This window comes from Podarcis tiliguerta (assembly GCF_965153285.1).
Source record: "Podarcis tiliguerta genome assembly, chromosome: 1".
Taxonomy (NCBI): Eukaryota; Metazoa; Chordata; class Lepidosauria; order Squamata; family Lacertidae; genus Podarcis; species Podarcis tiliguerta.
The window spans coordinates 112,238,150-112,253,714 of NC_139534.1; the positions used below are offsets into that span (position 1 = coordinate 112,238,150).

At 42.7% G+C, this 15,565-nt stretch overlaps 1 protein-coding gene and 1 long non-coding RNA gene across 4 annotated transcripts in view; both read right to left on the bottom strand.

The window, feature by feature from the left end:
- Positions 1-15,565, bottom strand: part of TTC7B (tetratricopeptide repeat domain 7B) — a 101,464-nt gene that overhangs the window by 22,561 nt on the left and 63,338 nt on the right. Inside the window, exons 17-19 of one of the 3 annotated variants that reach the window (XM_083435100.1) lie at positions 10,198-10,295; positions 6,479-6,646; positions 3,873-3,923 (exon numbers count right to left, since the gene is read on the bottom strand). In XM_083435100.1, the coding sequence (XP_083291226.1) occupies positions 3,873-3,923; positions 6,479-6,646; positions 10,198-10,295 (317 nt within the window). The remainder of the gene's footprint in view (positions 1-3,872; positions 3,924-6,478; positions 6,647-10,197; positions 10,296-15,565) is intronic. The other 2 variants (XM_083435101.1, XM_083435102.1) reach the window with 2 other exon arrangements.
- On the bottom strand, positions 187-3,861 carry LOC310678108. The gene is made up of 2 exons (XR_014511616.1): positions 2,085-3,861; positions 187-1,895 (listed from the first exon to the last, which is right to left on the bottom strand). It is a non-coding gene; the product is annotated as an uncharacterized lncRNA (long non-coding RNA).

The window sequence follows — 15,565 nt, forward strand, 5'->3', positions numbered from 1 at the left end:
CCAATTATAAGGATGTTAGTGTTAGTGAACCTGCATTGAAAGCCTATTACATTACTAGCGGAAATGACAGGTGAGATTGGAGCAGCCACTCGTGAAACACAAAGCTTTCGACGACCGACAGCAGGTATACAAGTTCCACGCACACACATACAAGCTGTAAGACTCCAAGAGGTTTGGGGATGATGCTTATATGATGTAACTCTTACTACTTACTCTTCACTGCTAGTTATCACTGAACACCCCACCTCCCTGGAGGGGTAATTAGAATACTATTTTAAGGATAATAATAGAGAGACTAAAATAACCTAAGAAATGCAGAATGATCTCAACGTTTCCCTGAACAGAAACCAATTAAGCTGCAAAGACTATAAAGTTCACTTAATCACCAATATTAGCAGCTGGGGAAGTGAACAGAATGAGCACTTCGTCCAAAATGGAGTTGATAAATCTAAGAAGGGAGGGGGGAATCTAACCAACAGATTATTCTTTTCCTTGATATTTTCCTATATGTTACTGTTTATTGCTTTTAGCCAATTTCTGTTTGATATGCATGTACAAATAAACAAGCGGCTCCTGCCATAATACTAGATATCTTCACATATCAGTTCTGCTGTAGTTCCTAAACATGAGAGACACTCACTGCATCTCTCTAATGTGGTACCAACTAAACGTGACGTTCCAAGACTTAAATGCACGCTTGACAAAAGCTGAGGTCACCGAAGAATATAAACGAAGAGTGAAGCATCTGAAATGTTTGCAAGGAGAAGCAGAGAGACGAATGCCTTCTTTGTCAAGCTACAAATAAATTGGCACACTCATCTAATCACCTCCCAATATTTCCTTGACGGCAATTTTGGAACAGAGCTGCTAAAATGTACCCCAAATAATGTCAGGTGTTTACACTGCAACTTCTTGTTCACACATAAAGTTATCGGCGTCTTAAGTCTGGCAAGAGCTCCTGGGGCTTTAAGACCTGTGTGACAAGCAGAACTTAATCAACTGAAACTTTCCCTGGCATGCAGAAAGGGTAAATGTCATCTGCTGAACTGCTTGCCCCACAGAAGCGCCAAAAGGAACAGCTTTAAAAGAGAACTAGACAAATCAATGCAGGAGAAGGCTGTCGTTAGATCTCTGGCCACAATGGCTACGTTCTGCCTCCGTTGTCAAGAGTCAGTACAGTCGTAGCTTGGTTCTCGAACTTAATCCGTTCCGGGAGTCTGTTCGACTCCGAAAATGGTTTGAAAACCAAGGTGCGGCTTCCAGTTAGCTGCAGGAGCTCCCTGCACTCAATTGGAAGCCGTGGAAGCTTCCAAAAAATTTTCGCAAACCGGAACACTCACTTCTGGGTTTGCGGTGTTCGGGAGCCAAATGTGCAAGGACCAAGGCATTTGAGAACCAAGGTACGACTGTATGCCTCTGAATACCAATTGCTGGAAATCTCAAGTGGGGAGATTGCACTCGAATCTTGCTTATGGGCTTCCCATGGGCATCTGATTGGCCACAGTGAGAACAGGATGCTGCACTAAATGGGCCTTTGGTGTGATTCAGGAGAGCTCTTCTATTTTCTTATGACTGGAAATGCCATGGGGCACCATGAATTCAAGATAAGTAATGACTTCTCATTATTGAAAGGGGGACCGCTATGAGAGGACATTCATACGTTTTGGCACATATAAATGTGGTGAAGACTAACCAGGTCTCCTCCCAAACCAGCTGTGAAACCTGATTTAATACATACATTATCCCAGGCATCTAGGATTCTGGCCCCTATAAGCAGCATTTAATCAAGTGAGCCCCAACTGCAGTGTGAACCAACATAACCCTGATATGGGCTTAGCACCTCAGTGAAAATGAGGCCTATGTGGGAGATGGTAGGGATAAAGCAAACATCTAATCTCCAAACACACATCTATGACAACAACTGTTCCAATACCTCCCATTTATGTTTTTCTAGTCAATCGCCAACTGGAGATTTTCTGCTATCAACTATGGCTTGCTTATTTAACTAGAACACCCTTTTCATGGTCAGGGCTTAACTTTCTGAAAATAGCAAGAATCCAATATTCAGCTGTGGCTTCAGCCACCAAATTTGCTGCCTCACTTCTTATTACACTGCATAGCTATTTGTGTACCACTTCACCCTATACCCGTTCCAGAAATCATTATAAACTTAACAAAAGTAACTGAGCTACGATTTCATTCACTAGGATGAACCAGCGCTTTGTTTAAACGGCTCAATTTTATAGTGCTTTATTTCAACAAGGGACACCTGCCACTATTTGAACCACCGACAAAGGAAGCCTGTCATTGTGACAAGATGATTATTAAATTTTCCAGCATTTTTTTGCTAGTGTTTACTTTGAGAAGGCCTTTTGTTTCTGAACAGCTGATAAATTGGCTGACTCCAGCACAAGAAAAAAAGAGAAAAGAAGACAATTCTGTATTGCTTTTCTACTTGAACGTTTATGGGATGGGGGGAATCTCCTTCTTAATATGATGAGCATGTTGCTACTTCCCCTGTGTTTATCTTTAGGATTGCCAAGTGAATGATGAAATGGTAAATACTTGACATAATGCAAATCCTTCAGAGGCTCACCCCTCTCCTTGCTGCAAAATGGAAAGTTGCTTTTCAATCAAATTTCATGAGAACAATGTCTTAATTAAAGGAAAGGAAATGAGCAAAATCATGCAAGGTGAAAACACAACCCGATTTCACATGCACACACAAAAAAGCAGGTGCCAGAGCATGTAAGAGTGCCAAACTGTGGTACATGCAGAGATCTGTATGCCGGTGCGAGTAAAACTCTCTCTAGAGGAAGAGACAGTACATTCTGTAGGACCAAATAAAGCATGTATGTGTACGTCTAATCTAGTGGTAGCCAAGTTTGTGCCCTTCAGCTGCTTGGACTACAAAGCCCATTAGACCAGTCAGCATCATCAGTGGTCTGGGCTGATAGGTGTTATAGTCCACAATAACTAGAGGTAATACCACACTGGCTGTCCCTGGGCTTATTCCAGAAGACAGTGGGCAATACCCAATGATAGTCATACTAAGAGTAAGAACATTGACATCAATGGTGTCCACTGATTTCAATGGATCTAGTTTGAGTATGACGAACATTGTATATCACCCTTTATTAGCAACTGCAATAACTCATCCCCCACCTCCAATATGTTAAAAGGCTTGTCAACGTTTTCCAAAATGGATGTGTACATTAACGAAGAGGAGCCTGGGGCTTCCATCAACAAACAAAACTTTCTTTGTTCCATAGGGTTGGTACATGAAACAAGTATCATGCGCTTTTTGCTAACTGATCGTACGCTGCCATCAATATCATTTAGAATGGTGCCAAGACCACATAAATGGCTAATAAATAACAATACAGTATTAGGAGTAAGAATGCCAACAACGTATCTTAAATTTTAAAAAGTGCTTATTTTTTTTAGAATAGGTTAACCTTGCTTTATTTTCTTTTAAAATCTTTTTATTACTAGTTCCGCCCCTTATTCCTTCCAAGGACTAGAAAATGAACTAACTGATCTGGAGAAATCATAAATATGGTGGATTACGGACTTATGCAATGGATTTTATAAAGTCAGCCCCTGCTCCCAAGGACCTTTATTTGCAGCCCACCAGAAATTAATACTGCCTCTTTAATAACAGAACTCTAGTCCTAGCTGAGGGCATTCAGATCTCATAGGATTGCAGCCTCAGGGGTGACTTGAATGGCTAAGGAGCAGCAGCCTTGCTTTGCACAATGTCAAACCTCCATGACGAATGGACACACATTTACATTCTGTGGTGGAGGGAAGGTGTTATTACTAAGCCTTTAGAAGTTTAAAAATAGACCTGTATAGTAAATACTACTTACAAACTGAAAAAAGTGAGAAAAAACCATGAAAGTAAGCATCTGGAGGGTTGCCTTTAAACAACAGATCAAACCACAAATTAAAATCACGAAGGATAACAGCTATAAAACAGAACTGCACAAAAAAAGCAAAATACACTTCTGATAACCTTCAAACTGTAAGCTCGTTTTCTTGTTTTTCCAAAGGACAGTGAGCATTTCGAAATAAGAAGTTTAAAATCATGATGAATTTCAGGTAAGAATTTGGAGAAAGTTCTTGTTAAATAAATCCCTTTCATGTCATGTTAACAATCAAACTGAAGATAGAAAAACAACAGAGTATACATATTGAGAGCAAGAAAGCTACAGAGGGTTTGGACCAATTCTATCCATATGGATTCGATGGGGGAATGAAAGTGCATAAACAACTGCTCTGAGGTCAAATAATTGAGGCGCCTACAAAACTGCCACATAACTATATTCCCCCTCCCATAAGATATTGCAGCTCTCGCTGGAGGTAGAAAATTCACAGCCTGCTTTTGTGCTTTCATTTCTGCAGCATCTCATGATTGGTTCTACATCCCTATGGAAAGCTAAATGAGTTTGTGGCTTCACCAACAACAATTTAATGCTACGTGGGCTATGCTCTGTAGAGGCTCTGTTTTAGAAAAGGATATTGTCTATCACACTTCCCCAGCTGTTAGCTAGCATCTAAAGGAATAACCAGTCCTGAATTTTTAAAGTGTTTTTTTTTTTGGGGGGGGGAATAAATCCCCAAAAGTTCATATCAGCACCCTTAAGTGCAGACAGCACGCGATTCCAACCACTGCAAAATGAATTCTGACACAGATCCATCAGAGACCAGTAGACGAAGACCAAATGACAAACTACACCTCACAGCAATTTTCTGGGCAGCACCATTTCAGACAGCAAAGACCTTTTTCGTACGCTCCCTCATGAAGAAACCCCACTGCACTTCAGGTAGTAAACTAACACACCAAAACAGAAACGTTTAGCACAGCATCCTTTCAGATGCATTACTTGACTGCCTGGCCTGCAGCCCCAAGTAGCAGAGCCCAGAATTGTATCACCTTAGCTACAGCCTCACTTTCTGTAAGGTGCAGTAGGGCTCTTAGGGAGGGGTGATGTTTTTTTAAATGTCCCATTGAAGAACCAGGATCACAGAAAAGCCTCGACAAAACAAGTGGGAGCAGAATTAACACCAATATGAAAGCACAAGTGCTAGCCTTTCAAACAGCATCTTGAATAGGATCCAACTACATGGTGACCTGATTAATTTGCACTCCTTTGCTACTTAATTTCTAGCACCTGTCATCTAATTCTGTGCCAGAGACAACGATTTACTCACTCTACTCCTCCGAAACGAACAGATTAAGCCAATTTACAATAGCCAAAAAAAAACCCCAACACCACCACAGTGCAAAAGAAACCTTTCCTGTCTTGAAGCTAGCGTCTAGGAATGAAAATTGTTGCCAATTATATTTAATTCTGTCAAATAAAGGTCCTAACATTTCAAAACGAGTTAATTGCCTGGACGAGAACAAAATCCAGTAAAAAATAAAAAATGTTGCACCTATCGTACAAAAGGAGAAGGAGGAGCTGAGTTCCTACCACTCAAGAATCAGTATAGTACAGTGGTCCCTCAGGTTAAGTACTTAATTCGTTCCAGAGGTCCGTTCTTAACCTGAAACTGTTCTTAACCTGAAGCACCACTTTAGCTAATGGGGCCTCCTGCTACTGCCACGCCGCCGGAGCATGATTACTGTTCTCATCCTGAAGCAAAGTTCTTAACCTGAGGTAATATTTCTGGATTAGTGGAGTCTGCAACCTGAAGCGAATGTAACCTGAAGCGTATGTAACCCGAGGTACCACTGTACTGACAAATTTGGGCGCATACTTATAATACTAACAGCGTGTTTTCCGAGTGCTCCATCACACATGATGTGGAGGCACAGGCATGTGGACCAAGAGTGGCCATGCCCTAAGAGGGGCCAGGTTTTCTCCAGCTTGAGGCTTGTGAGGTAGGTTGGGGAGTTAAAATGGCAACCCCATCGCTTCTTCTTTCTTCTCCTGGCTCACAGCCAAGACATGGAAATCTTTCACATCCTGGTACACCCCCAGCGTTAATCCTCGCGCCACAGCACTGCATCGACAATGGGTACCAATCCTTGCGCAACAGACTCTTGGAACAGCTGTGCCACTGACCCATCGCAATATTGGTAAAATGCCTTATGGCAGCACTTAGTCGGTGCTCTCAGGGAGGCAATGGAGCCCCCTGGTGGTCCCTCGATGTAACATTTCATGAGCCTTCCAAGGGTATTGGAGTGAGGAGACTGATTTAAGAGCATGCCCACTTGAAACCATCACTGCTTACTTGAAGAATAATGGAGTATTGCAGCCTAAAACTCTGACAGTTTCAAATGCCTAATGATTTTTTAAAAAATATAATATTCATCATCATATAATCCAAACAGGTAGATTGCACTAATACTGAATACCTTGATGTTCAACAACATTTACGGGCAATGGATGCTTAGCAGTTATGGAGATTATCAGAAGCACAAACAGAGCAAACTAGCACGCCTATCAGAAAGAGGAAATCAGTTTACAGAGTGGCGGTTCGCAGGGCCCAGGAACGAGGTCACAGTATGGATTGGTTGCATAGGGCCAGACAAAGGTATCGGATTTGGGATGAGGGTGAGGAGATTGAGGAGACATAAACAGGTGGAGAGGAGATTCTGTTCTTGAGAGAGGTGAAGATGTGGAGGAATCAGAAGCTAAAAAGTGAAAGAGAAAAATATAAAGAAAATGCCAGGAATAGGTTTTGAATGGATTAATGGATGCCATGAAAAGAAAAGAATAATCCTAATAATGTATAGCTCATTTAACCACCGCTAAAAAGGAAGCAACAGTTTACCACACAAAATATATTTTCCTACAAGCACTGCAAAAAGGTTACTTTCCTTGCATGAAAAAGAAATTTTTAAAATGTTTACTGAGATTTAGTAAAACCAGTTTCAATCAAGTCAAGTTATTTTGGAAAGGAAAACTGATGTAATGGAAACATTTGTAAGGCAAGCTATTTGGCACGTCCAATAGGAATACAGATGGCAAAAAATATTTTCTGAAACAGGGGTAGCCAAGGTGGTGTCTTGCAGATGCTTCGGACTCCAACTCCCATCAGCCCCACCTAGTGTGGCAATGCTCAGGGACGACTGGTGTCGTAGTCCAACATTTGCAGAGCACCATGTTGCCCACTGTGTCCTAAAACCTGAGTGCCTGAAGCTGCCAAATGCTTGTCCAAGTTAGAAATAAAACACCAACTGTCTAGGTAAGTGATTCTGAACTTCATTTAAAAAATAAATAAATCCTTGAACGACAGGAGACAGAAGGTCCGCTTCATCACCCTGTTCCATGAAAGGAAGGCGGTCTTGGTGTCATTCTGCTGGCAAAGCATCCTGGTTCATGTGCTCAGGTGCGACTCGAGAATTTGTTACTCACACCCTCCCTTGACAATATCGAAGGCAATGTGTGTATTTATTTTTATTAAATCCAGTTCTTCCTCCCGAGAATTTACAGAGGCATATAAAGGATTATCCCCTTTTATGTAAATAAGCCAGGAAAGGCCTTGAAATAAAGAGTCGCTTCAAAGTAACTCCCCAAATCCTCCCTATAATTCAAATTCTGTAGTGGAACTAGACTCCCTCTTGCTCTAGATGAGCCATTTTGCTTGAAAAGGAGGTGGGAAAACTTGTCGGAGCTGGTAGAAAATGAGTGGGTGGAGACAGCCTGGGTATGCTGGGCTGTGCACCACCGAAAACAGCTCTGCCGGATAAAATTTTGCAGACTGCAGTCACAGTTGATTGTTTTAAAGAAGAGATCTATGAAACAACTGGTAAATTGTCTATCAGCTCTGATCTAGTTACAAACGCTCATACTTCACTTTTTTCTTTTGGCTCTTCATTAAAACAAAAACAAAAAAAATCCAGTGATGAAGCAGCAGGAGAAGTGGCTATTTTGCAGTTCATGCATGGATGGAGCAAGCCATCAAGGATCAACTTTTACATTTGAACCTCCGTTTTGGGAGGTCCCTGAAGGCTCAATGAAGACCAGAAGCAAAGTGCTTAAAGAATGGCTAGCTTGCTAAGAGAAGCACAAGCAGGAGTTTGTTCCAGGTGGGCAGCTTGCCAGAGCCACTATCAAAGCAGCCTTTGACACATATGCTTAGGTAGGTTGAAAACAGATAAAACTTAATCCTCAGTTCTGTCCTAAAACCAGATTAGCAGCCCATAGTCTAAAAAAAGAAGTCAGAATAAGGTCCACTGATGCTTGTAGTCTAAACTTGCCTCTAAACTATGATCTGGCTTTGTTGTATCTAGATCCAGAAAAGTACTTCTGACTCTGAAAATCAGTGAAGGGCATGGTTATAAGGTGGGTGGGAGGAATCTGGACCAGTTTAAAAGATTGCAAAGAAAAAAGTGAAGGCCATGCTAACTTTTAACACATGGTCTACTATCCTCTGGCCTGGGGGAACATAGACATTTACCTTATACAGAGTCAGACCACTGGTCCATCTAGTGCATTATTGTCTCTACACTAACTGGCTGCATTTCGGATAGGGTTATCTTCCCCTCCTACCTCTAAATGCCAGCTAAGGACATGTTTGCTCACTGCAAATTCAGAGCCCACCCTCTCCCCTTGGGGAGGGGCTGTAACTCAGTTGTATGCTGAAGGTCTAGTTCTGACCAGTCCCTGTAGCTCTTTCATCTTATACTGTGCAATTCCTCCCTCTACCAACGCTGCCATCTTCCCAGTCCCAGCTTCCAAACTTGCCTGACATTTGGACATCAAATGGGGGGTAATGTGCAAAGGTCCATAACTGAACGTGAAATCATTGATTTAATATCACAGAGGTCCAGAGCAGCAAGAGATAGGCCCAGTTAGTGTGGCCTGATTCCACCACTGTGTATAGACAGTCACTATATTGCCTGCAAAGAGCTTGTGAAATTTTAGCACTGAAGCCTGCCTAAATAGCAACTCATGTAAATAACAACACAAAACATTTCAATTCCAACGTGAAGACTGGGAAATGCACCTCATTGCCAATATCCAATTGGAAAGAAAAAGAAAATAGGAGACAGATAGTAGATTGGGTATCTTCATTTAGAACACTAGAAATTTTCTCTTTAATATAGAAACTTTTATCTGTTATGGTAACACTGTATGGCTTGTGAAGATCTAAAGTGGTTTTATATGTTAATGAAAACAAACAGGCATAAGAAAGAGACTGCACAGAGATATAGTAAAGATCAATATGGATAAATTATGCAATTTAATTTTGCCCTGTTTTCAATGATAGGCTAATGACTTGGCAGGTTGAAAGATATATATTTTTAGTTAAATGTGTCCCCATTACATTATGTGGTCATCCCTAACCTGAAGTATGCTTTCAATGAGCCAGTAAACCAAAAATAAACGAATTAGAAGTCATGCAGGAATTCTACTTATGATGAGTGGAACTGCTTACATTACTTTATATTAAAACTTATATTTAAAATATTAAAATATTTAAAAAATATTAAAACTTGGTTCTTCAATATTGTTTGCATAATGCAGCAAAAACATATTTAGGTGTGTAGAAGGTGAAAAACAAAAACAAAATAGGACTCTGCCTGAACTTAAAGACTTCATGAGCTAATGTAGCTGGTTCCATCATGAGTGTACTTGTGGGATAGATATGATTTTCAAACATCTGATTCCCACATTCACCCTTTTTATATCATACACTGAAATATACGCCTAAAAACAAATGTGTGAAGATGTCTGTACCATCCAGTCCTGTGTTTACTTGATACTATGCCCCAAGGAATTCTGTGCTTTTGGCTCTACATGTGAGGCTGGACTACAAATCCCATCATCCATGGCCATGCTGGTCTGGGCTGATAGGGATTGGAATTAGTCACCCCTGCAATAGGAATTAATCTTCAGTAACAATGCAGAGGATTGTAGCCCAAGGCGCAAAGTTTGAATTATGAACTTTTGGCCCTTAGTATACATGGATATTTATGTTAAGCATTTAACACAGGAGAGGACTAACACACAACTCTAGAGTATGTGCCTGAACTTTTATTGCATATGTATAAATTTAGTGTGTGTGTGTGTGTGTGTGTGTGTGTGTGTGTATAATGAAACTAAACATAAAATAAATAAATATACCGCAGCAAATTTCTATCTTGCCTCAATTGCTTTGATAGGTTTTAGATTAAGGCATCTAGCAGACAACACATATCGTTTCTGACACTTTATTGTTGTAGACAGTAATCCTCACCTGTTTCAGGGTCACTGAAGTCTGGCAAAGTAATTGTACTAAGTTGTCGCCTGTCGGCAATGGCTCTGTCTAACAAACTGCTGCCCCGTCCAGAATCGCTGTAGGAAACAATGCAAGGCATTTGTCATTTAAGGCTTTAAAAGTGACTATTTAGCTTACTGTACAGCTCTTCATATACAGAGTTCAGTGCTATGTGTACTTTATCTACCAAAGGGATAGACAGCCCATATATCATATAAAAAACACTGCATTTTATGCTGATTAAAGTCTTTTCACACTATAGTTCAGATCACTTCAAAGCGCTTGTTTAATTGTGAGTGGATGTCTGCCCTACTGAGTCACTTGTGGCATGAAAATGATTGGCTCCACTTGGCAGATCTGAGAGACCAAGCTTAAAAAAAGAAGTTTTTCCATGAATGACTTCCACAGAATGAGATGATGGACCCCCCTCCTCCAAGGGGTTTACAATCTAAAAACAGACACAAGGGAAACAACAGAGGGACGAGAGGGAAATCAAGGCAGGGATGCATGCTGGAAGAAAATGCAATGACTACACATATTTATGGAACGTCTTCCACTTTATGAATGTGAATACCGCCAGCGTCAGCTCAGGAAAAGGGAATTATTTCCCTCTTATTTTGGAAATACAGTCGTACCTTGGATCTCAAATGCCTTGGCTCCCAAACAAATCTGCTCCCAAATGATTGAAACCCAGAAGTGAGCGTTCCAGTTTTTGAATGTTCTTTGGGAAGCCGAACGTCCGACGTGGGTTCCGTGCCTTCTGATTGGCGGCAGGAGCCTTCTGCAGCCAATCAGAAACCACACTTTGGTTTGCGAATGTTTTGGAAGTCGAACGGACTTCCGGAATGGATTCTGTTCGACTTCCAAGGTATGACTGTACAGTATAGTGACAAAATGGTGAGGAATGATTATATGGATAATGTTATAATTGTGCCAGAAGTAAATATCAGACCTGGGATTTGGTGCTGCTCAGTTAAAAACAAATACTATTTGTCCCTTTCTATAGGGGTGCAATACTGCTTAGTAGCATCAACACTGCTGTCATCCCTAGTGATCTGGTTTTTAAAGTGGTAGAAAACCTTGTTTCTTCACATCTATCCTAAGCTGGAAAATGGCTTCCTGGTTTTGAATCTGAATAAACTCAAAATTTCCTTTCAGTGAAATGTCTAAATCCAATTTTTAAGCAATGTGTTCTATATACAGAATGAAACTATTTCCTTTCTTTGTCTGGCTGCTGTTAAAATGGTGCAAAAAAACAAAAAACTCTGTAAGACACCACCACAGCTAATTCCTTGTGCAATGATGCAATTACAGTAATCCACAGGAAACAGAAGGGACCTTCCTTAGTCCATTTTATCAACCAATAACTATTACATCAGTCAGAACATTTCCTGGAAACAGCTCTATTAATTACTTCCTTGATACATGAACAATGCTGTGCCAAACGTCAGTGAGGAAGAAAATGAAGCTGAAGGTAAATAACCTCTTGTGGAGGCTCGGCTGGCTAGCACAGGTCTCAGTTGCTTCCAGCTGGGCAGCCCAGGCAGGAACATTAATGGGTGAGAAACATGAGCTGTTGTAGTCCATAATAAATAATAATAATAATAAATTTTATTTATATCCCGCCCTCCCCAGCCGAAGCCGGGCTCAGGGCGGCTAACAACAATTAAATAATCAAACAATCAAATAATCAAACATTCTAAAAACCTTCCATTATAAAAATTAATTAAAGTCAAATTAATGGCAACCGTTGAGCAAAATTCTGTGCAGGTTGCCAGAGGAGGGAGTCAGGCTGGGACCTGACCAAAGGCCTGGTGGAACAACTCTGTCTTGCAGGCTCTGCGGAACGATGTCAGGTCCCGCAGGGCCCTAGTCTCTTGTGACAGAGCGTTCCACCAGATTGGAGCCGCAGCCGAGAAAGCCCTGGCTCTAGTTGAGGCCAGCCTAACCTCTCTGAGGCCTGGGACCTTCAGGATGTTTTTATTTGACGAGCGCAGGTTTCTCTGTGGGGCATACCAGGAGAGGCGGTCCCGTAGGTACGAGGGTCCTAGGCCGTATAGGGCTTTAAAGGTTAAAACCAGCACCTTAAACCTGATCCTGTACTCCACCGGGAGCCAGTGCAGCTGGTATAGCACCGGATGAATGTGATCTCGCAGTGAAGACCCTGTAAGGAGTCTCGCTGCGGCATTCTGCACCCTCTGGAGTTTCTGGGTCAGTCTCAAGGTCAGCCCCACGTAGAGCGAGTTACAATAATCCAGTCTGGAGGTGACCGTCGCATGGATCACAGTGGCTAGGTCAGGGCAAGAGAGGTAAGGAGCCAACTGCTTAGCTTGGCGGAGATGAAAAAATGCCGCCTTTGTTATAGCTGCAATCTGCGCCTCCATGGAGAGGGAGGTGTCGAAGATTACACCCAAACTCTTAACGGACGGTGCTGGCACTAATTGCACCCCCGCTAGAGATGGGAGTTGCCCCCTCAATCCCATATCGTCCCGTCCCAGCCAGAGGATCTCTGTCTTCGAAGGATTTAACTTCAACTGGCTCCCACGTAACCATCCAGCCACAGCTTCCAAGCATCTGATCAGTGTGTCTGGGGCCGAGTCAGGGTGGCCATACATCAACAGATAGAGTTGGGTGACATCAGCATACTGATGGCAGCCCAGCCCAAAACTCCGGACAAGCTGGGCGAGGGGGCGCATAAAGATGTTAAAAAGCATCGGGGAGAGTATCGCACCCTGGGGCACTCCACACACCAAGGAGTGGCGGGATGACAATTCCCCCCCAAGCGCCACCCTCTGTCCCCGACCGGAGAGAAACGAGCGCAGCCATTGAAGGACTGTGCCCTGGATCCCCACGTCGGCAAGGCGGTGGTCCAGGAGTTCGTGATCGACCATGTCGAAGGCTGCTGACAGGTCTAGAAGAATCAGCAGCCCCGACCCGCCTTGATCCAGCTGCCTGCAGAGATCATCTGTTAGGGCGACCAGAGCCGTCTCGGTCCCATGACCAGCGCGGAAGCCGGACTGGAATGGATCCAGAGCCGATGTTTCATCCAGAAACCTGCCAAGCTGTTCAGCAACCGCTCTCTCAATCACCTTACCCAGGAATGGAAGATTCGAAACCGGGCGGTAATTGGATAGATCTAAGGGATCTAATGATGTTTTCTTTAAGAGCGGGCGCACCACTGCCTCCTTCAGTTCCCCTGGGAATGTCCCGGTGCCAAGGGACAAATTGATGATATCCCCCAGGGGGGCCCGCACCTCGTCTGGACACGCTCTAATCAGCCAGGACGGGCACCGGTCGAGAGGACAAGTAGTGGGCTTTCCAGCTCGGAGGAGTCTGTCCACATCGGCTGGGGATATCCGGTCAAAGTGGTCCAATACTGGACCCGAGGACAGTCGAGGGGCCTCCAGTTCCTTTATTGTATCCAAATTGGCAGGGAGGTCATGGCGGAGCAACAGGACCTTCTCCACAAAGAAGCTCGCAAATGCCTCACAGCTGTGTGTCAAATTGTTATTTAAATTTGGCTGTCCTTCAAGGGATGATAAAGATGGTTTATTATTTGCTATGCACAAATCAGACACAATCCATTCTAAGTGTGTGTAGTCAGTAATAAGGATTTGGTTGGTGTACCAACCACTGCACAAATGGTTCTGAATCTTGACTGACCTGGCAGAGAAGGTGCAATAACTGCATATTGAGACAGACTACTTGTTGCTACTGCCACCATATAACCCTGAGCCATCCCAATTTTCATTAAGCACAGGTATGCAAAAGCATTTCAGCACTGAGCGCCACACCCCGAAGTCAAATTTGACTGACTTAACTATCCAGGGTTCCTTTACCTTTACTGGTAATTATTAATTAAAGGTGATGCAGGAAAGTTCTCTTCTTATATATTCCACAGCCAGGCCCAGTGTACCTGAAGGGGCGTCTCCACCCCCATCATTCTGCCCGGACGCTGAGGTCCAGCGGCAAGGGCCTTCTGGCGGTTCCCTCATTGCAAGAAGCAAAGCTACAGGGAACCAGGCAGAGGGCCTTCTCAGTAGTGGTGCCTGCCCTGTGGAACGCCCTCCCATCAGATGGCAAAGAGATAAACAACTACCTAACATTTAGAAGACATCTGAAGGCAGCCCTGTTCAGGGAAGTTTTTAATGTGTGACAGTTTAATGTATTTTTAATCTTTGTTGGAAGCCGCCCAGAGTGGCTGGGGAAACCCAGCCAGATGGGCGGGGTACAAATAATAAATTGTTATTGTTGTTAATTGTGTTTTACTTTTTAATAACTGAGTTCTTACATTTATTTTTTTTAAGTCATCAGTTCTAAACTCAAGCCAGAAAAAGCAATGTTACAACTGCCCTCTACCTGACTTAGTAAGAAGCAAGGAAGCTGAAACAACTAACAAATGATGTCATTTGAAAATTATATACAGTACTTTCCACTGGAATGGTATAACTTCTCTGGTTCATTGCAGGTCAAAATGCACACTGCTCTCCAGGATAATCACTACTAAAAAATATTTTTAGCCAAGAGTGCATCAAGCTCATCAGAAAAGCACTGGCCAAACATGATTAGATTCTGTGCCGACATCAAGCAAGCTGCAGAAGTTTGAAGGTTTAAACATATTACTGCAATTGTGTGCACATAGATATCATGCTGAAATTAGGTGTAAAAGGAAACTATCACCACACTGCTCAAATCAGCACTCTGGAAACTCAGATAAGCAGAACATTTTGCAAATACAGAATGGGGAAATAGCTTCAAAATGTGTTTAAGATGAAAAAGGCTGCTTCTGAGTCTACTGATTCTATCAGCAACAGCAACAACTGTAATCCACTTTTTACTTAATCAAAATACAATTCGTAGACTCAGATATGACTGAAACCAACTTTTAAAATTTAGAGGCAAGCAATTGATTTAACTATGTATTTCCCAGATACCTACTGAATGAGGACAGGGTATTTTATTTTGGGGAACATTATTAATTTAAAACAAAATCCCACACGTATGTTCTCTGAATTAAAAGTTGTGCACAGAAATGTAAAATTACTGGGAACTGGGAAAAATATTATTTACATAGTAAAGGTAAAGGTAAAGGTACCCCTGCCCGTACGGGCCAGTCGTGTCCGACTCTAGGGTTGCGTGCTCATCTCGCTCTAGAGGCCGTGAGCCAGCGCCGTCCGAAGACACTTCTGGGTCACGTGGCCAGTGTGACGAAGCTGCAGCTGGCGAGCCAGCACCAGCGCAGCACACGGAAACGCAGTTTACCTTCCCGCTATAAAGCGGTCCCTATTTATCTACTTGCACTTAAGAGTGCTTTCGAACTGCTAGGCGGGCAGGAGCTGGGACCGAA